Source organism: Lissotriton helveticus, chromosome 2_1, assembly GCF_964261635.1.
Source record: "Lissotriton helveticus chromosome 2_1, aLisHel1.1, whole genome shotgun sequence".
NCBI classification, from domain to species: Eukaryota; Metazoa; Chordata; class Amphibia; order Caudata; family Salamandridae; genus Lissotriton; species Lissotriton helveticus.
In genome coordinates, this window is record NC_136059.1 from 1,184,365,419 (window position 1) to 1,184,388,251 (window position 22,833).

Sequence of the window (22,833 nt, forward strand, 5' to 3'; positions counted from 1 at the left end):
TGGTCTTCAATAAGAATAAAGACAGAAGCAGAAAGAGCTCAACTCCCCACTCATGAGAGGGTATGGTTTGAGGGCATCCAGGGGTATTGTTTTCCTTCCATTTCCTTAATTTTGCATCAATATATTTTTTAATCATCATCATAATAATACGATATCTGAATATATTGTATTCTTGTGGGACCTGCAATACAATGTTGCCCCTTCTATACCATAACTGTAATAAAAATAATAAGAGTAACCTTTTGATGAATAACATATTTCAGAGGTGTAGCGAAAAGAGATACTGTAATGTTTGGAAGTAGTGAAGAAACAGAGTGAGGAACACAGAAGAAAGTGGCTAAAGATGAAGAGGGATAAACAAAAGAAAGTTTTGGGATAGAATCAGAAATACAAGAGAACAAACACCGAAAGAAACAAAATGATGCAAAATCTTTCGGAATAGCAGCTACCACCTGGACAAGACTGAAACATTGTACACCCAAATCTAATACAAATAGAATTTATTGTAGTCCATTACGTTGATTTATAAGGTTTCAAAAACTCATCAGAACACTACAAGCTAAAATAGTTATATTAGATTTGAAAGATTTTATTTTTGCGTTTCTTTGCTACACATTCAGAAACACCAATTTTGGTGGCACGGAAAATATAGGAAATAGCCTCGAAGTTTTTGCACAGGTAGCGTGCGGAATATAAAAACATGCATGCTTTCTTCCAGGAGGAATTGCAGGACCTCTTTAATTTCAATGGCACCACTTTTGATTATTCCTTTTGAACGTCGAGGACGGTGCGAATGCTGTAAACAAAGAGAAGAAAATCAATAGTTGCTTAGCAAGCACTAACCAAATTTACAACTCACTTGATGATAAAAGTTACATATTGTATTGAGAATTTTGGGCTTCCTGACCCAGGAAGGCTCATGTTCTTGGATTGCCTGGAATGAAGGTGCATGTAGAGCGTTCACGTGCTGTAGTTACATTTGGTTGTACATTTGTGCATTTTTATGAAAAACTGTCAGGTGCTTACTTAGCAATTTTCCGCTATAGGTTTTTAGAAATTGGGTTTTTAAACGTGAATTGATTTCCCTTTAACACTGTTATTTAAATGCAGCATGAAAGAATTTGAAGTATTCTATAATGAGTTAAGAATATTACGGGCATATGGGTGCTCATGGGTGCTTTTTCAGAAGCTTGCATTCTTTTGGTCAACAAGAGGATAGCCATGCGGAGAAGACTTAGAGGCATATTATCAAGAACCTGAGCTTCTATGGGAATTCACAAGGGCATAATATCAAGCCCATTATCGTCGCTTTAGCGGCAGTTTCCTGCTGCTAAAGCGGCGATCATTTTAACGCTGTTCTTGATAATATGCCCCAACCTTTCTAAAACTCATCTATTAGATATCTGATCCAGGTTTTTCAATTGATTTTACAACACCCTACTGGAATTTCCTAGGCCAATTATTTTTTTTAAACGTTTTCGAGAAGCATTTGTTGTTTTTGTTTAGAGTGGCTTGATTTATTTGACTAAGTTAGTAGCCAGGGTTCCAAACAATTCACTAAAGAGAGAACATCTTTGGACAATTCACAACAGTATTTATAGACTTAAATTTAAGTATGAAAATATCTCATTTGACATTGACAAATCATGTTTTGTGTTTACAAAATGTGGATTTACACTTGAAATCGCAAAGACAACTTAGTATACACTAACGTTGATGAAAAACATTGCTACCACAGGGCTAAGGTTATATGGAACAATATCTAAATTTGACATTGAGATATCATGTTTTGCATTTACAAATTGTGGATTTACACTTGAAGTGGCATAGAGAAACGTAGTATGTACTAAAGTTGATGTAAAGCTTTATTACAGGCCTTATGGGAAATAGAGTTAATCCAGATGGAGTGTGATGTAGGAGTTTTTGGCCATGGCCTCAGACTGGGTAACAGAATAAGTAATGTAGGGTGTTTATTCCAGAAGGAAATATCGGTATATAAGTTTAGGGGCTTTCCGGTTATATTTTCAACTATCTCCATAAAAAAAGAAATATTTGCCAAGCATTGTTTACCGGCAGACAAGGTGCTGTAAAATGGGCTCACACAAATAAATGCATTGTCTACAGTAGATTTATAAATTTCTTTTCATGAAAACTAGTTTGCCTTCTACAAACTGTGGATTCCAATAGTGAATTATTTTACATTTGTAGGTGTTTTTCAAAAAGTGTTTGGTGTTTCAGCAACTTCTCTCTACATTGCTACAATATTGTTTTTATTTTTTAATCAATAATTTATTCAAGAGTGCTGAAAGATTTTGCTTTCTGATACTTGTAATTTTATTTTCCTACTATGAGTAATGCACTACAAGTATGGGAATGTAAAAAAGAAAACAGGGCGAGTCAGATGTAGCTTTGGACAACTTAAGATTTCTAGTAAGAGCAATTATGCCATTTAAAAATCCGCATTAGTTAGAATAATGATGTGAATTCTTTATAATGTAAATGCCACACGAACAGTGTCTTCTATTTGAGATCACATGAGATTAGAGGGTAAATCAGGAAATAATATTCTTATCACAAAGCACATTAACATGGAATATAACATTTTACTAACACCGACTTCTTTGTGTTGACTATTTCTACCGGAGTATTATTCAAAGGGGTCAAACGTACCTTTTCCCTTCGTGCAGAAGTTTAAATCCATCATTGATTTTCTCAAAAGGCATTGTATGTGTGACAAGCTCTTCCATGTCAAATTTCTTTTTCAGATAGTCCAAAACCAATTGTGGAATGGCAGTTTTGCATTTTAATCCTAAAAGCAAACACATAATTAATTTCAAGAAAACAAATTGGATTGGTAAATGTTCAATATAATCATATACAAAAAAAGGCAGTGGTGCGTAGCAATCGGGAAGCTATAACACTACACACAGTAGGGAATGCAGGGATTCTAGTCCCGAAAATCTCAAACACATTTTGATCATATTGTGTTTTTCACCTATTAATATCAAACTAAATGTGTATCTTTCTTTTTGAGTTTAAATGCATCTATTTCTTCAGTGGTATATTGACATGCAATGGTTTGATTATCTGAGAGGCCTCTGGACGTGAAAGGGGAAAATGTACATTGTGAGGCCTACTTTTTTTTTTTTTTTTTTTCCGGTTAAAAACTTTTATTGAGCAACAAAATAAAATTTACAGAGATGGGCCTACAACCGCACGGGCTGGCCGCTAAAAGCAAAGCACAATGTAATAAAAACAATGAGAGCCTTTCCGGCGGGCGGGCACAAACCGGATACAGGATGTCGCCCACACTATAGAACAGGAGAAGACAATTTTCCATTTTATACACACAAAAACAAACAAACATCTAAAAGGCGAATGCATAATAAACGGAGTCAGCCCAGGATGGGGAGGGGAACCCCACTGATCAGGAATCCAAAGTTACAATCAACAGGATAAGGCAAGGCAGGGGGGGACAGCGGGGAGGTCAATCAAATCAAGGGACAGTATACGAAAGTTCAGGAACGTCGGCCTAGGGAGACAGGATAACATCAGGGGTTTCAACCAAGGGAGGAGCGCAAATATCACCGCGATAGGCGTTCCACTGACTCCAGATCTTCGTCCATGCCCTAGGCCTGCCCCTGGCTGTGTAAACAGTCTTCTCGCGGAACATAGACCAGTCCATGTTGTCTTCCCACACAGAGACACTGGGGGGCCTGTGTGAGCCCCAAAGTTGCGCTATGTCTCGCTTCGCAATCATATATCCCAGGGTCGCCCATCTGGTCTGGGCCACCGAGTAGTCGGTGGGTTCCCACACATTCAACAGGCATCTCCGGGCCTCTGGCGCCAGAGCAATTCCAGTCACATCAGTCATCACCGCAAGCACCTCCGTCCAGTAGGCAGCCACCCTCGGACGCTCCCAGATAATATGAAGAAACGTAGCACTCATCCCACACCCACGCTTGCACAGGCCATCCGGGGAAAAACCCATCACAACCAAACGAGGACCAGTGACGTACACCCGGTGGAGGATCTTAAGCTGAACTAGACGGAGGCGGGCAGGAATGGCGACCTCTTTTGGAGAAGACAGCGCCGACTGCCAATCTTCGTCATCCAATTCCAGCCCGTCGCCGACCCAAGCCTCCCTGAGTCGAACAAGCAAGTCGGCGCGATTGTGAATCAGCTTCTTATAAATCAAGGAGATAGTGCTATCGGGGAGATGGCCGTCCAGGATACGATCCTCGAGGGGGGAGGATTCGGGAAGAGCGGCACCAGAAGTCAGAACAGAAGCGAGAGCATGACGGACCTGCAAATATCTAAAAAATTCCCTATCACTCAGTTCATATTCATTCCGAAGGGTCTCGAAGGACTTCACCGCTCCATTCACACATACATCACCCACTCTACAAATACCAATCGTATCCCAGCGATCAAACCCCTTCGTCGTCCAGAGACATCCCAGACGCTCAGATGCAAAGAGCGGAGTAGCAAGCGTCACTCGGTCGTCCCACCCCAGGCTTACATTCGCAGCGCGCCATACACTAACCGCGATCCTGGTAGGGCCCGTAAGATGGCGCCCAGCCGACCTAGAATAAAGCGCTCTATTAAAGTCCCCACCCGGCAGCTGGAGTCTATCCATGTCAAAGGCCGGGTTCCGACCCGGGGAATACATTGAATGGTTAATGGCAGACAGTTGGGTAGCCCAGTAATATCTCCTGATATCAGGAAGTGCTATGCCCCCATCATACCAAGGGATGGTGAGCTTCGCAAGGGCGAGACGTGGACGCCCGTCCCAAATCAGTTGCCTTTGCAGACTTTCAACCTCTCGGAAATAGGTAGCAGGGATAAGATCATAAGAATTTTGGAGTGCATAAAGGAATCGCGGTAGGGACATCATTTTGAAAAGGGCGGCCCTGCCCAGCGGCGACAACGGTAATCTACGCCAACGGGCCACATCCAGCCTCAGTCTAAGAAGTGGGGGAAGGAGATTACGTTCAAACCGGAGCGACGAATCCAGCGTAATAAAAATCCCCAGATATTTGAACCCGGACTGAACAATCTGGATAGGAACTCTGTTCGGCAATGGGGGCAAATCACCCGAAAGAACATAGACACAGGATTTAGCCCAGTTAATAACCAAACCAGAATTTTTGCCAAACGAGGTGAGAACATCAAATAAAACATTTAAGGATTTACGCGGGGAAGTAAGATAAAGAAGAATGTCGTCCGCGTAAAGTGAAACACGGTCCTCAAGATCCGGGGACCAACGTATACCCTTGATAGAAGGCTCCTAGCGAAGCCACGCAGCCAGCGGTTCCAATGCGAGAGCAAACAGCAGTGGAGACAAGGGGCAGCCCTGTCTGGTACCCCTACCAAGGGAAAAGGGAACCGAAACTCGGCCGTTAACCACAACCTGCGCCAGGGGGTCGGTGTACAGCAGCTTCAGCCATCCAATAAACCCCGGGCCAAAACCAAACTTCTCAAGAGACGCCCAAAGGTAGGGCCACTCTATCGTATCAAAGGCCATCGAGGCGTCCAACGAAGCCAAAATGGCCGGCTCCGTCAGAAGCCCCGCCCTCGCGATGGCTCCGTGGAGGCGACGCAGATTCAGAGCCGTGTTACGGTGCGGGATAAAACCGGACTGATCCGGATGAACCAAGTCACTAATGACCGTTAGGAGGCGAGTAGCCAAGACCTTGGCAAGAACCTTGGGCTTAACATTTAACAGGGAGATGGGTCTATACGACGAACAAAGATCCCGGGGCTTACCGTCCTTAGGAATTACAACAATCGTAGCTTGGCGTTGGTCATAAGGAAGAGCACCCCGTTCACGGGACTCCGAAAACATTGTTCGAAGATAGGGCGCAATCTTATCAGGACACAGTTTGTATAATTCGATTGGCAAACCGTTCGGGCCCAAAGCCTTGCCCGAACGGAGAGAGCGAATCGCAGTCGCTATTTCGTCCGTAGAGAGCGGGGCCTCCATAGAGACCCGCTCCAAGTCAGAGAGGCAGGGCAAAGCTACGTCGCGCAACAAGAGGCGAGAGTCGTCTGTATCCCGCTTCGACACTGGGGAGTAAACCGCACGAAAATAATCAGCAAAGCAATCAACTATTTCAACTGGGTCAGTCACATTCACACCATTCAAAGTCCGAATCACAGGCACGACTCGGTTCGCCCTCTCCTTCTTATCCAACCAGGCAAGCAATTTACCGGCTTTGTCCCCAACATCATACAGACGACCCTGTTGCTCTCGAAACATCATTTTAGCCGCATCTGTGACCAGAGACTTATAGGCAAATTGTTTCAGACCCAGGGCATGGAGCTTGTCATGAGTAACACTCGATTCCAAGTCAGCTTCCAGCTCAAGTATTTCCATTTCAAGACCCACCACCTCCCGATTCCTCGCCTTTTTGGTGTCAGCAATAAGAGATAGGGCCTGCCCACGAATCACTGTCTTAAAAGCCTCCCAAAGGGACACCGCAGAGGAGACAGACCCCTCGTTATCTAGGAAGTAGTTGTCCAGGGACTTAATCAACAGACCACGGGTCACAGGGGAGGTCAGGTACCAAGGGTTGATAGGGGCCACCCGGCCCGCCGCCTCCACCCCCACATCAAAACAAAGCCAGAGCGGAGAATGGTCCGAGATGCCCCGGGGAAGGTGTCTAATCTCCCGGACAGCCGACGATTGTGCAGCTGGCATGAGGAAGTAATCCAGTCTAGACAAACTCCCATGGGCTCCAGAATGAAAGGTGTATTGAAGCTGAGTGGGGTGCATAAGTCTCCAACAGTCCACCAAACCAAAAGTATCCAAAAAGCCACCCAGCCACAATTGGGCCGAAGGAGTATCCCTAGGGGGGTAACGATCATTCAAGCCGGAGAGAACAGCGTTAAAATCACCAGCCATGAAAAGAGCACCATCAGGGAGTCCCAACAGCACTCGGCCCAAATCGGAGAAGGTAGAGGACTGTAGGCCGGGGGGCACATAGACGGTAAACAGGGAAAGGGTTCGGCCCTCGTATCGTCCCACGAGGATGGCGTAACGCCCCCGATCATCGAGGATTACATCATCTATAGCAAGGGGAAGGGAAGTCCGGAGAAGGATGCCCACCCCCCTGGAACCCGTAGTAAATCCTGAATGCGCAACAAGACGATAGCCCCACCTATTCATTGCATGACAAGTATTACCCACTAGATGTGTCTCCTGCAGAAAGACAACATCGGGAGACAAACGTCGCAGGCATCGCAACACCACCCCCCGCTTTATACGATCCCCTAGACCATTGACATTCCATGAAACAAACTTCAACCCGCTACCCCCCATCCCACAAAGTGATGCAGGAACCATCCCCAAATGAGCATGACACTGAAAATTCCATTATCAAGATAGAATCGCCTTGAAAAAACAAAACACGAACCTCAAACACCCCACCAATCCACCCCCCAACATCCAAGAAAACACCCCCCACCCTGCACCCCTGCAATAAGCAAAAAAGCCACCCCAACATGCAGTGTGCCTGTCGCCCAAAAACCCCCGTTCTACAAAAAGACCCCGGAGGAGGAAAAGGCCCCAGTCCCACCCGTGAGGCCTACTTTTAAATTCCACCAAATAAAAAAAAATTATGGGGCATATTATCAACACTGTGCGATAATTATCGCAAATCGCGCATAGTGCGTATTTTCTTATCGCCGTCTATCGCTGGATTACATTGCTGTGTTAGCGGTGTATTAGCAATGCTTTGCTCAGAGGCAATGTAAAATCCAGCGATAGCGGTGATAACCAGCAATAGCGTGAGAAACCCAGTGATAATTTTACTGCACTAATGAAAAGCTTGCTAATAGGCAAGTGTGGACTTAACCTAACAATCCACCTCCCATTGACGGTTAAGTCAAGTTTTTATCAGGTGTTAAATTCCAGCGACAACCGCGGTTAGTGTGACTTTTTTTATCGCTTCACGGGTCCAGGGCTGCATTGATAATAGAGGGAAGTTGTGTTTGCAACTGTTTCCATGTAGTTTTAGTGAGGAATGCCTACTTTGCACGTCAGTAGCGATAAATATCGCTGAAATGCAAAGCGGCAAAAAAAACGGCTGCTATCTCAAGAAAACAAGCACTAAAGCATGTTAGCGAGTCCTTGTAAATTGTGTGATAAGGAGATCGCCGCTTCATCGCAGAAAAGCGCAGCTAAACTGGTGAACATTTACTTGATAATATGCCAATAAGTCTTTTTAAATTGGCAAAGTATTGTAACACTCTTTTATTAATACAAAACACAAATATTCAAAACCCCATTCATTTCTCAGCCTCTTCTTCAACAACTCAATTCTAAAATTGGCGGAGTAAGAGTCCATCTGCATGATGGATACAGTCAGTAACCAGTCCATCGAGGTGCATAAGTGGGTTGAACTGACATTAGTCACAAGTAGGGAAGCCCTGTGATGTCTGTTGACTGAAGTTCTGAAAACCCCCACACTTACTTTCACTTTGTTACCTCTGCACACCGTGCCAAGAAAGGAGTTCAAATACACCTAAAAAAAGGGGCCATGCACTCTTTCTAGTTCAGAAGCTTTTTCTCTGAAATAAGAACTGAATGTTATATGTGTTATTTTTAGCAATGCTTGGAGGGAGTGTGAAAAGCTCTCTGGTAATTTATGAAGTATCAACCAACAGTATGCATTTTCTAACTCTTGTCTAGGCTTTACATTCCATGTAATTGACCTTTTACATTTAATATCTACACATCCTTATGCTTTTATTGATGGAATTATGGCTTTTAGACTTCTCTATGGGAAACATCGTTTACAACTCGGGATTACATCGCAATGCTATTACATCACGGTTCTCACAACGCTAGTCGTTACAACGACTTGCGCTAGTACGACAAGGAATAGTATAATTTACTATCCAACACCTTCCCTACTGTACGTAGACTGGAGTTGGAATACTAAATTATACTACTCCTAAATCCAGCGCCCTCCAACGCAAGTCGTTGTAACGACTTGTGTTGTAAAAACCACGATGTAACGTACCGCGAAGTAAATGTATGCATTGTAACGTCATATGCCCTTCTTCATGGCTATTTTGTTTTTTGTATGGGTTTGATCAATATTACTTTGAATAAATCAGTTTTGATAGCCTAACTGAAAAGACCAACTTAACACTGTTCTTATTTTGGACAGTATATGCTACCATTTTGAGCAAAGTGTTCTTGGAACATGAATTGGAGGCACCAATGCAATTCCGATGGGCCTTTACTAAAGGAATTGTTTCTTCTTATATAGTTTTCAATATTTACTGCTTGGCTGTAGCTACTAAATACTGCTGGTGGTACTCGTCTGGCCTGTTTCATAATTTGTCCCCACGACATGGAAAGAGTGAACCTTAACCTAAGCAAGGAACAAGTCCCCTAGCACTCCTTTTGGTTGGGTAAAGTAGAGATCAATGGCCACCTCACTCTGCTTGCTAGAAATGGGATTTCTGGTTGGCTAGGTTATGCATCTAAGCCAGCCAGAACACACCGGTCTAGTCAGGGTAAGGAGGTTACACACCCAATATAACCCCAGCTTATCCCCTTGGTACTTTTGCAGAGCAGTCAGGCGTATCCCCCAGAGGCAATGTGTAAAGCGTTTGTGCAACACACACAAACTAGTTACACAATGAATACACCACAAAAGAGACTCCACATGGTAGTATATAAAAATAGTTCATACATTGTATATAACACATAGACCACAATCACAATAACCATAAATCACTTTGACAAAAAGGCAATTGTCATAACATCACAGTTAGTGCAATAAAGTAAATACTTATAGGTTGCATACGTCATCAAATCATCCTCACTGCACACATATCTTGTAGCCCTTGAAAGAATATTCATTATCCTGTCAGTATAAAGCATAGGCACACCATAAATCTTCACATCAAGGCATGAATATGAAGCAGTTTATGACCAGTTCTAGGAATCACCAGATGTCACGAAAACATCATGAAAGACCACTTTACTGTGCATATTTATGCTGAGAGATGATATTGTTTCCGCTGTCCTAACCAGTTTAGGATATAAAATGACATATCCCAATATCTTGGCATGAAATGCATCAGAAGCATTGGCCAGAGCTCCTGGTCTCTCTTTACACATCGTATGGTAACCAACACAAGGATATCGGGCGCAACAGCACCTGTGCACCTATAACGGGGATTGTTGTAAATTCTCTCAGGGAATCCAGAGCCTCTGTCGAGATTCTGCCCCTTCCCAACAATCAAGCAACAGTGACCCAGGTATGTGCACGAAAGGAGGGAGGCACCAGCCCTGCCCATGTTTTTGGGGAGACCTCAACTCGCAAAACGCAGGCTGCCTGCTACCGTAACGCGACATGATCCTGCCCCAGTGTCACAAGGTTTCCTGTGGTTAGGGCACCAATATCAGCCTACCAGGGCTTGTTGAAGGGCCACAGCACCCTCTGTGGCAGGGTCCTGGGGAGAAGGGCCCATATTGAGGATACCATGGGGAGACCCTGCCGTGTCCTCCCCTCTCCAACCTTAGTGGCAGCAACTTTCTCTCCCTGAGGCTATTGTTGCTGGCAGTAAAAGGTGGCCGTAACCTTCCTTGCCGGACCCCACCCACAGCAAGATGACAACGGAGATCCTCTGCTTTCTTTTTAGGTAATTCCCTGGGACTTTGCCAGACTCCCTGCACTGCTGTAGCATCCCTCTCTTCTGCTCGGGGGATGCAGCACGAGGGAGCAAGGAATGGAAGGGGAAATCCGAGGCTCTCGGCGGTAGTAGGATCCTCAGGCTCCTGATCCACTCCATCACATGGAGCTACAAGTGGGCCAGTCCGGCTGACTCTGGTGTGCCCAGTGCCCCACACTGGTCCTCTGTTACACATGCAATCTCTCACCCAAAGTGCTCAGCACGCTTTGCTTCAGGGCCACGCAGTATGTATACCATGCATCTTAGGTATATGCTCAAATCATTGGGTGTAATGTTTTATTCTGCATTGTTTTACAACAACATGTAAAAGTACTGTGTAATTTTGAATCATAATGTGTGCCCTGGGCAATTATTACACGTTTTGTAATTGCAATTCTCATAATTGTTTGGTTTTACGATGTCGAGAAAGATAGATTCCATAGATAACATACACGGCTCCACTTAATACACACCCTCTTAGCTCACGAGCGCAGCCCTCACCCAGTACTGCCTGACGAGGTTAGAGACTTCCATCTCTACTCGTCAGGTCTGCGCACGCAGTACACACATTACGGTATATACCGCGAGGACGCTGGCCCCGCACTACCGTTAAGTCTCCAGACGAACTTTGACGTACTGCGAGAAGCGATCGCGCTACTGTGTTCCTGCTCAGGTAGGGTCCGATCTCAGTTCACCCAATATTCTATATGTCCGGACTGTACAGATCCGATTCTAAATAGCCCATTTTTTACATAGGCATTGTTCTGGCTGAAGGTCACTATCCTGCCGGCACCGTCCGCCTTTTACTCGTGACGATCTGTAAAGCTGTTAACTACAGTCCATTATCTAGTCCTATTCACGACGATCGGTGAAGCTGTTAACTACAGACTTCAATATTCAGATTACCACCACAGTGGTAAGTACCATCGACAGCGTGCTAATTCGTACTTGTTGATGCACACCCATAATCAATATTGACCTTACTCACTTTATTTCCCTTAAACAGTACCCGGCTGGGTACAGTGTAAGTTGGTTTTACCTTCCCTTATCACGCATGGGCTGCTAGATGTGTATTTACACACCCTAAGGTAATTAGACATACTTAACAATCTTCTAATTACCTTAAATTGTACATAGTATATGCCCTCACTTACCCCCCTCTCAATTCCCTTAGATGTCCCTCAACGAGCAGTCCTGACGAGACCCCCATTCCTCCGGGTCGAAACGCCGTCGACGCTATTGGGAATGAATCTTGCAAACAGTGCCTATAAACATAGATTGCCACTGTACTAACCATTCATTGTATTATTGCTTTTGGTCAATTTCCCTTTTCCCAGTACATATCCCCAGTAGAAACCTGTATATATTCACTTACTGTCACTGATTTATATGTTGGTTCTCACAAGAAACATTTGGTACACACTGCACTTGTTTCAATTTACTATGTGTATAAATTGTATACTAATGATGAAATCATTGTTTTGAAATACAAAAACCTTGATACAAACAGCCTGTATTTTGAGCCTTGCTTCTCCTCTTGGCATCCCCTGTCAAACCCTCTACTGTCTCTTGAAAATTGCTATTATGCTATGTACTGACTCTGCATTGTACAAATATACCGCAGGAACCATTGTTTTTTTGATAAATTAAGCGCCCTGGTTCCTTTGCGAGTAGGGTTCCCTTGTCCTTCCCCTGTTGCTTCAGGGCCAGGCACAAAAAGAAATAAAGTGCTCATCAGGCAGTAAGTTGTCAAAAACACCGGGCAGGCCACCATACCCTGTGAGATCACTGGGGGCACAAGGGCAGACAACAAGCAGCAAGCCAGCACATCAGGGTCCTTGTAACCAGTGACAGTCCTTCTTGAGACACAAACAGGCTACAAGTCAGCACAGCCAGCAAGTCTGATAGCAGTTCCTCCTGGCAGCATAACAGTTCCCCCTTCCCTTGTGCAGTCTGTAGAACCAGCAGCATCTGCTTACAAGTCTCCCACAGTGCCTAAAATCATGGGGTCACAGTCCATGTACTTACACTCCAAATGTCTTTGTTCTGGAGGTAACTTCAAACAACTTTAGAAGTGCACAACACCCCTAATAAATCCCCAGCGCTAACTCCAGTCCAGACACACTACATGGGGGCAAAAACAGCAATGTGAAGGGCAGACACAGCACTATTCAGGTGCAGGTGACAACTCCTCCCACCACTCTAGCTAAGAGGACATGCAGGGCACACCTCAGCTCCCTTTGTGACTGCAGAAAAGCCCACTTCTAAAAGGGGCATTTCTAAAATAGTAATACAAAACCCACTCACACCAATAAGCAGGATTTATTGCCACTATTTCAAACATGGCAAAGCTACTCCTTCCAGAACAAAAATTACCACTGACACACATATTAGCAAATCCCCAATGTAAACCTATAGGAGGAGCAGTCTCACAGCAATGAGAAACCAAAAAGGATGTTTGTCACTACTAGGACATGCCACACAACAAAGGCACATATGCAACCTTGGATGTATGTCATTACTAAGCATGCATTTACAATGCATGCCTTTACGGTGCAACTTTTACAACGCAAGTCGTTACAACGACTTGCGTTGGGGGGCGCTGGATAGTGAATAGTTTAATTTACTATTCCAACTCCAGTCCCCGTGGATAGTAGGGAAGGAGTTGGATAGTAAATTAAACTATTCCCTATCCTGGAGCGTCCCCCAGCGCAAGTCGTTGTAACGACTTGCGTTATAAAAGTTGCATCGTAAAGGCACAGCGTTGTAAAAGTTGCGTAGTAAACGCTGTTCCCCGCAACCTTTTACCAAAACAGCACTGTGCCCATAGGGCTACCTAGGGTCTACCTTAGGGGTGATCTATATGTAGTAAGAGGGGAGTTTCAGACTTGGCCAACATTTTAAATGCCAAATCACTGTGGCAGTAAAATGTGCGTGCAGGCCCTGCAGTGGCAGAGGACCGAGACAGGTGTGAAAGGTTACTTCTGTGGGTGGCGCAAGCAGCGGTGCAGGCCCCCAGTAGCATTTAATTTACCGGCCCTGGGTATAAGGGATACCACTGTACAAGGGACTTACAGATAAATTAAATATACCAGACATGTGCAGACCAATCTAACCAAGAGTCATAAAACCATCAAAACAGTTCAGAATCAATATAGGAGGGAGACAAAAAGTTTGGGATAACCCTGCAAAAACTGCCCCGGGGTCACTGCATCTGCTGCATAATTGACAGCTGTGCCTCGCCCACGAGACAAACTGGACCTTCTACATTATGAAGACAAGCTGCAAGGCAGAGTTAAACCATCTTACTATAAAGTGCGTATCAGCAAGATATGAAAGTACATCAGAATGTACTTTACTGCAAGATAAGCCTACTTTCAAAGGAAAATAATGCACAAGGTATGTTTTTTTCAAAACTGAACCAGTACAGTGTTCGAAAAGCAGGCACTGGTAATGCCTATCAGGCTCCCTTACCTTTATGTACAACGAAGCCAATTGGAATTTGAAAGGTTTCACCTCATACGTAACCGTTTAACACCTGATCGCAGCAATAAGCACAGAAACGGAACCAGGAAACATTTTCAAGGACTGCCATATGTCTCTTCGTTTTTATTACCTTTTTGATCCATTTGAGCTACAAATATTTTTTGTTAAATTCAGCAGAATATGGAGTGAATGATGGGTTATGTAATGTTGCACACCCAGGTAAAACGCAAAGTCCGTAAAGTGGCATAATTCCAGTGACCCTGGTGTCTGTCAAGATCGATGTTATATCTTCCACATTTATACAGCGGTTTATTCTAGTGGCAACCAGGTGGCACTAAAATCCTATACATTGGTATATAAATGTGGACGAATGACGAACCTAGGGCAGGTTGACCTAAAAGCTCCTGTGTGTGGGTCAAATGCAAAAAAAAGAGGAGAGCCACAAATAAAAGCAGGACAACTGAGACTGACATGAAAGCCATCCAATCCTGAGTAAGGATTGCATCTGTTGAGAATTGCACACAATGCCTTCTGCCACAGACAGCTGGAGCTGTCTATAAGGAGACTGTAAAAAAGTGTTGCAGCCCAACAGAACACTAGGAGAGCACTATGATGAGGAAGCCTGTAGGTGAAAGTCTACTACTAATGTCAGAGACCTACTTGATATTTCACAATAATGACAAATGTAAACCCACTGCTATGTGTTCTGGTATCTTCAACTCTAGCTGACCAGGCACAAACTGTCTCATCCTAGAATCCCAGGATGAGTCAGAGCCACCTACATTCTGGAATACATGACATAGGGCTAATACAATGGGAACGCATGGAAACAAAGGTAGGAATAATTTACAACATGTTCCATTAAAATAGAAGCTCCAGGGACACTCCGAGGGGAGCAGGAAAATGTTGCTGCCTTAACGAAGAATACTAAACAACCGTCCAAATTATTACTGCCATGGGTTGTACCTCGTGGGATTCTGTCTTCTGGAGAAGGAAGGTAATCAGGTAAATCAGGGGGGAGACAGAGGACACCTGTCAATTCACATGAAGGTCAGCCAGTGATACTAGGGTAGCCCGTATGTATTCCAGAAGTAGCAGCTTCTACCCCTGGCTTGTCCTTTCTAAGCCCTGGCACTTGGCTTGCTGCACATGGCTTTCTGGCTCCTGAAAGCATCTGCAGGAACAGCAAGTTAACAGGGCTTCAACATCACTGTTAACAATCTGTAGGTTATATTCTTTGCACTTCCCTCCCTGCTCAGCAACAAATACCAGCTGTTTAGAGACCGAGGGTGGAACAGGGGTTTAAACCTATAAGGTCATGTTGGGTCATAGGGCTCATGATATCACGTTATACTGACGTTTTGGATAATTAACATCTGTGTCTTCCAAACAAAAGTATGAATGGCTGATTCCCTGCCTCTTGGATAATGTGAAACAACTGTGACCTTTTCTAAGTAAGAATTCAATCATACAACAGGAGAAGAGCCAACTTTGAAAACTCGGTGCTTTGTTGGCTGAACTGACGCTTGACTCGTAGAGATCAGGAAATGAAGCCCTCGACTTTGTTTCTTCTCAGACTGCTCAACGCATTCCACTGTTTGAACCTTTTTTTCACGGTTCAGAAAGATGGCGTATTGGCCTTTGTAACAACAGGGCAATTTGTACAGCTCTTCCAATACTTAATTTCAATGTCTGGCTTGACTCAGTCTGTCTTTTCATCAAAGCTGCAAAACTGCCCACATACTCAATCTAATCTATTTAAATTGGTCAAGAAAGATGTCCACCCATCTGCCCCAACAAACAAGAGCTGCGCACAACGCCCATCAATACGTAAGTCATGCTGGAGACAATCTAGGCCACCAGTTCCCTACTCTGGTGGTTATTTGTTTGAAGGCCTCAAACGGGGAACATCCTTTTCAACGCGGATGTTACCCCGCAGTGCTTTTACGACGCGTCCTTTACAATGCAAGTCGTAACCACGGCTTGCGCTGGAGGGCGCTAAAGGATAAAGAATGGTATATTTACTATTCCAACACCTTCCCTACTATCCACGGGGACTGGTGTTAGAATAGTAAATGATATTATTCGCTATCCGAGCCCAACAGCGCAAGTCGTGGTAACGACCTGCGTTGTTAAAGACGCATTGTAAAAGCACGCGTTGAAACGGTACGCGTTGTACCGTCATACATCCCCTTAAACATCCCCCACAATGTCAATTTCTGCTCTCCCAGAGGCAGTAGCTGCTCTATCTTTCAGATGATTGGATACTGTACCTCCAATGAAAGCTCCTTTCACGGTGCGGCCTGTTAGAAGCAGCATGGGATCAAGGGAGATCTTTGCGTCAGAAGCGGCCACTCCAATGATCACACAGACTCCAAACCCATAGTGACAAGACTTGATGGCAGACACCTGACAGGCAACAGGAGGAGAGAAATGGATCCACATCACAAGTCTTAAAAATCGTTTCATTTTTCATCTAATATATATTGATGCTTAATACACGAAATGCTCTTCAAGTCCACTTATTGTTTTTTTAGTTTTTAACCCTTTCCTACTGTTTCTAAATCAGACAACTGTGCCTAGCCCTTTACCATTAACCAAATAATCAGGTACTGACGCTGTAGCACCAAGGGATACTTTAGTGTATTCGTTTTTAATTGTTACAAATATATGTACGCTGCTGTTGCTATGTTGTTGGTCCTTGTAGCATGACTATAAACTTACAACCTAATGATGCCTTGTGTGGCTATTCTAAGCACAATAATAAGAAAAAAAACGACATACCATAGTGTCTACAGTTCCAATGCACTCAAACGAGTAGTCGGCTCCGCCATCAGTCATTTCGGCTATCACCTCGTGGATGGGCTTCTTGCAGTCTTTGGGGTCGATGCAATCGGTGACTCCTAATTTTTTAGCCTTAGCAAATTTATCCTTGTTGGTGTCTACTCCAATGATCCGAGCGGCTCCGTTCACTTTGCAGCCAATGACAGCAGACAAGCCAACTCCTCCCAAGCCATACACAACGCAAGTTGTTCCTGGCTTAACCTATGGGAACATCGAAGCCAACAAATAACGGACAGAAGGTGAGAAGCTATGGTCACTGTTTCATAATCGTTCACAATGGAACGAAATGCATCAATTTAATATAGCATTAAAATGTATTTAATGTTTATATATTTCAAAGTGTAATTTAATTTACTGCAATGGTGTTGATCTCAAAATCATCCCTCATCAGCTACTGCTCACATTATCAATACACGTCAGGTTATTGAGAGCATTTTACCCCATTCTCTATGAACTCAGAAGATAGGACCAGAAAAATGAACAGCAGCTCTGTTTGCAGCTCTTGTAGGTTATCTGCAACCTAAAGGGATCCTATTGATGTCGCAATTTATGGCTCAATAAGGTTAGTGAGCTGAAGGTATGTTGAAAAAAAATATTACTTTGAAAACAGAAATTTTTAAAATCTAAAGCCTGATTCGCAAACAATTTGCAAAGAGTAGCTGTGACTCACTTTTGTTGTACTCAGAGATTGCTGCTTCATTTGATATTGTGCTCTGTTGTATTCACCAAGTATGGCAGCACAGCTGGCACACAGCTTGGCCTATCATTCCAAGGGAAATATGTGATCTTAAAGGGCGCCTATTCACCAATGTGACTTTTTTTTATCTACACACTGATTTCCGGGTGTGCAATTTATTTAATAAAAGAATCTCACCCCGATTTGTGCTGTTTTTTTACTACTAGAAATAGTCTTCCCAGGGAAAAAATAGTCAACCCCCCTAATCCGTACCCTTTCCAGGACCCATTTTCTGGTGGCTCTAATCACTCAGCTCCTCTGTAGTTGTTTTCCTGTAAATAAATGCAACAGGCTGGAATCCCTGTACATTTTTAAAAACATATTTTTTGAATCCTTTACAGAACCTTGCAAATAAGGCTTTAAAGTGGTCAGAGAATCCCTTCAACAGCAATCCTACAAAAAAGAGCATAAAAAAAGAATCTCTTTGACAAGAATGAGAAATCCTGCTTGGTGGACATTATATTGTAATGTTTAGAGCAGAATGTGTTAGAGTACAGTTTATAGCTTGGCTGTGGTGATGCTGGGCAACACAAAGGCATATTATTCTGCTATCAACCCTTCCTACTGCCCCCTGTCACATAGACGAAGGCAGTAGGCGCCAATGTGCACAGTCCCTTATAGTATTCTGACATTAGGAGGTTTATTATTGTTTGAAAGTAACTCCTTCTCTCCATTTCGTAGTCTCCCTTGAGACACCGAGGAATTTCTGAATATCCTCTATCAGACCAACCAGAATTCTAAAAGTTAAACAATCCAGCTTAGCTGGCTCAAAAAGAACCGCAGCTCAATCTCTGGATGCCAGGGAGGTCTACAAAGGGAATAAACAAACTTCTCTTAATTGAAAACATTTATTTCAGGATAAACATGCCAGCCCCACCTGAAGAAAGCTGAGCGCTCGCTCTCAGTTCTCTAGGGGGGGATCTTGATTACCACATCTGGATCAGGATCACTCTACTCGCTCATTAGGCTTGCTCGATCAACATCTGGCTGCTAGGCAGTAGAATGCAGTGTACACATATGAGGAAGGAGGGCGGAGCTAGAAGCAGTTCCTTGCAGGAGCTTTTCATGATTGTTCACATGCATTGATATGTGCTGCCATGTGTTATGCATTCTGGGACATTCCTAGTTTCATTCTTTTATGAACTAATCAGTTCTTCTAAATTTGCCTTTAAGCTATTTGTTTGAAATCCACGTTTGTCTGTCTCAATCATTTTATTTTAAAAAGATGTCTTTACAGAGGGAAAGTCTGGCTAAAGATGTTAATAAATGTTATGCCTTATAGAGGGCCCCAATTAAAAAAAAAAGTTTTTTAATGCAAAGTAGACCTGTACTATTTAAAAGTCATAATGTGGTAATATGTACTTATGCGGAGTAGTACAGGAGGCATGTGAGCATTACTTATACAGGGACTCGAAAAGTGATCGTATCGAGGGGTATCAGAGGAGTAGCATGGGAAATTAAATGGAAATTTAAGGTGTGATTTAGAGTTTGGCAGATGGGAACTCTTTCACAAGAGTAACGTATACATACGCCTTTTTAGAAGTGCAGCGGTAATAAAGAAGATGAAATATCTGTCATATCTGTGTCGAAAAACTCATCCACCAAACTCTAAGTCATGACTCTAGTTACTACCCACAACGGACTAACTTATTGGGCATTCACATGCTTCTTGGTATACCTTTTATTAACTCCTTCCATGCTGCCGTCGGCCATTGGCCGACGGCAGCACTACCTCGCTGGTGCTGCCGTCGGCCAATGGCTGACGCGGCCCCGTCCGTTTTGCGGAAGTGCCGCACTGCTGCAAAATCGGCGGCGTAGCCGAGGGGTTAAGCATCAAATATACACCCAAATGGATCTGGGGTAAGTGCATAGAGTGTGTTAAGATGTGGCAGAATATACAGCTTTTCCAGAGTGTGTATAGTAAAAGGCGCATGTCAATCAACTATATTGTTAAATGAGTTCAAATATATTAAGACAAAAGCATAGTAAACCATGCTCTGATATCCATTCTAGGGGATCATTTAGAGCTATATGTGCACTTTACAGCATGCTTGCTGTGCACATGAATCACAAAAGAATTTACGTGTATAGTTGAAAAGTTGTGAGGTATGCGCAAACACTAATATTATGTGCGTAATGCATGCTTCACACATTAGTAATGACAGCAGTTCCCTAATACTGGTGCACCGGTACTATTTCTGCCATTATACCTGCAAGGTCCCTTGTCGTTTTGGAAACCACATGGGGCCATATTTATTAAAGGATATGCTTCATCCTAGCACCATGCAAGGGGATGCAGGGTGATGCAAAACTTAGAATGAGATTTACCAAGCCAGGCAAGGCCATCTTTGGTAGATCAGGAGTAACGCAAAGCAGCAGAAGTTTCTGCCTTGTATTACTCTACTCCGGGGAGGCGCTCCATGGGTAGAGAATGGGTGTTCCCACACATCCACCTATGGATTTTGGAGCATTCCCACATTTAGCATGAGTGGTAGACCTGGGAATGTGTCAACATGCTACACCTTCCCAGCAGAGGCATACCGAGGAGAAATATCTTTATATCTTTTAAATGTTCCTTTTTTTAATTGCATTTCTATAGCGCTTACTACCCCGATGAGGCGTCTAAGTGCTTTTCGGGGAGTAGCACGCTACTCCGGAACCCAAAAAGCATTAGAGGTGAATTAGTAAAGGTTTGTGATTTAGCCACCTCGAAAATTCAAACTCACATTTCCGGGCTACCAACATATCCAGCTACTTTGAAGAGCACCAAGAAATAGCTTTTTTTTTTTAGTATTTATCACAAGAGTTTAGCATTCTCTTAACTCCTTCTATGTAGGAGACTAGGCCCTAATTAAGAATCGTCTGGTTAATTGAGATGTAATCGCAATTGTAATAGAACTTATATAGGCTGTACCATTCATATCGCAATTATGAGTTTTATGGTAAATAATGACTAGTCAATCCTGTCGATATCTATTGGGGGAGTAATGCTTGATGTGTATTAGAACATGTGGCTCTTGTTTTAATTCCCCCAAAATGTAAGTGGGTGGGAATATTCGCACCTGATAAACCCTGTGCAGTCAGATTCCATTTGTTTCAATACATATCACACTAATTCCCAAGCCACTCATAATGCGGATCAATTACACAGATTTGCAATGACTGGTCCAGGATCAGATAGCCTGGTGACTTGGGCAACATGTGGCATGACCTTTTAATCCCTTGTTCAACAGCTGACCCCTTGAATGCTAGAACACATCCTGCCCCAACAGAGGCTCCTATCATTATATGGAGTTGGGATTTGAATGTAATAGCTTTTATGACACATATGTGGAAGCTGTAGCATAGACAGATCGTGTGCATAGGTGTAAAGAGATATCTCTGTGCTTATAATGAGGAGTAGAAAAGAAAACAAAGAGTGTGACTTCTTACATCAGCAGTGTGAATCGCAGATCCATATCCAGTGGTGAAACCACATCCAATCAGACATGCTCTATTCAGGGGAGCAGCACTATCAATCTTGGCACATGCAATCTCAGCCACAACGGTGAATTCGGTGAAGGTGCTGCTTGTCAAGAAGTTGTGAATCAGTTTCCCCTTGCAGCTGAATCTGCTGGTACCATCCGCCATCAGTCCAATGTATTTCCCACCACTGTGCAAGGGACAAACTCAGAGGTTAGTAAGATCGTTGCTATTCAAATATTTGTTTTGCTATCATCTGATTTAAAGAGGAAATAAGATTCAGATTTAGAAGCAGGTAAATCGTTATATTGTTTGAAAAATAATAGCTTTTTCAGCTTTCCTAATCGGCTGCCCCTTTTTGTTTACTTTCATTCAAACCAACAATAAAACATTATAAAATTCCTTCGACGTTAAATAGTACAGATTGTGATTCTAGTTATAGAACATCTGTATTCATTAATGCATTTTCTCAGTTTAATTAAAAACAATTAAAACATGTTTAGGGATAGGTTGGTCTTGATCCCCATTGTCTCTGTCTTTGGAAAAAGAATCCTTCATAAAGAACGGAAGACTACTAGGCAACTAAAATTGACAGATGTACGAACAATTTTAGCATGCGCAAACGGGTTGGCGACCTGTTCGAGCATGACAAAATTGTCATGGCCATGTACCAACACAATGTTGGGAGTCGCAAATGAATTGCGACTCGCAAAAAAGAGTTTAGAGGCTATCTATTTGGAACGGGCGTTCCCTTCCAAATAGCGAGTCTCAAACCCATGTACTAATGTTTTGCGACCGCAATTGCGGTTGCAAAACACTTGCAATTACCACCTACTTCAAGTAGGTGGTAATGTTTTCGCAAATGGGAAGGGGTTCCCAGGGGACCCCTTCACCTTCACAAATGCATGCAAAATTATTTTTTAAGTGCAGGCTGTGGTCCCAGGGACCACTGCCTACCCTTAAAAAATGAAACAAAGACGTTTAATTTTTAATTTTTTTTAAATGCATCCCGTTTTCCTTTAAGGAAAACGGGCTGCATTTAAAAAAAAAATCTGCTTTATTTAAAAGCAGTTTCAGACATGGTGGTCTGCTGAGCCCAGCAGGCCACCCTCCCCGGGAGGGCCTGTCATACCCAATGAGCTCGCAAATTGCGAGAGGCTCATTAATATTAATGAGCCTCGCAATCTGCGTCCCCATTGAGAATCGTAAACAGGGTTAAACACACTGTTGTACATTTGATTTTGCACCTCACAATTTGTCGCAAATTGTGAGGACCAAAATCCAATGGTTGTATATATGGCCCTAAGGGCCATATTTGTGACCCGGTTTACGTCGCTCTTGCACCATGCAACGTAGTGCTAGAGAGAAACAAACCGTATGACAACATTTTTAAGCCACTTAAAGCCACTTTGCGTGGCATTGGTTGGCTCCAAATATTTGGGGTAACACAGCGCAAATCGCTGCATTCCATTACTCTGCCCTGGGTAGGCATTCCATGGGCATTGAGTGGGTGTTCCCATGCAACTCCCATAGTATTTCACGCAGTCCCAGATTTGCAAAAACTTGTGATCCTGGGAATGCACCAAAAAGATACACACCCCCAGGAGAAT

At 43.4% G+C, this 22,833-nt stretch overlaps 1 protein-coding gene across 1 annotated transcript in view; it reads right to left on the reverse strand.

The window, feature by feature from the left end:
- Nucleotides 1–483: 483 nt before the first annotated feature.
- LOC144818536 (alcohol dehydrogenase 1-like) overlaps nucleotides 484–22,833 on the reverse strand; it is a 78,817-nt gene continuing 56,467 nt past the window's right edge. The window contains exons 5-9 of the mRNA XM_078676056.1: nucleotides 21,194–21,413; nucleotides 16,966–17,226; nucleotides 16,455–16,590; nucleotides 2,671–2,809; nucleotides 484–796 (exon numbers count right to left, since the gene is read on the reverse strand). Coding sequence (XP_078532182.1) covers nucleotides 763–796; nucleotides 2,671–2,809; nucleotides 16,455–16,590; nucleotides 16,966–17,226; nucleotides 21,194–21,413 — 790 coding nt within the window. The 3' untranslated portion in view covers nucleotides 484–762. The remainder of the gene's footprint in view (nucleotides 797–2,670; nucleotides 2,810–16,454; nucleotides 16,591–16,965; nucleotides 17,227–21,193; nucleotides 21,414–22,833) is intronic.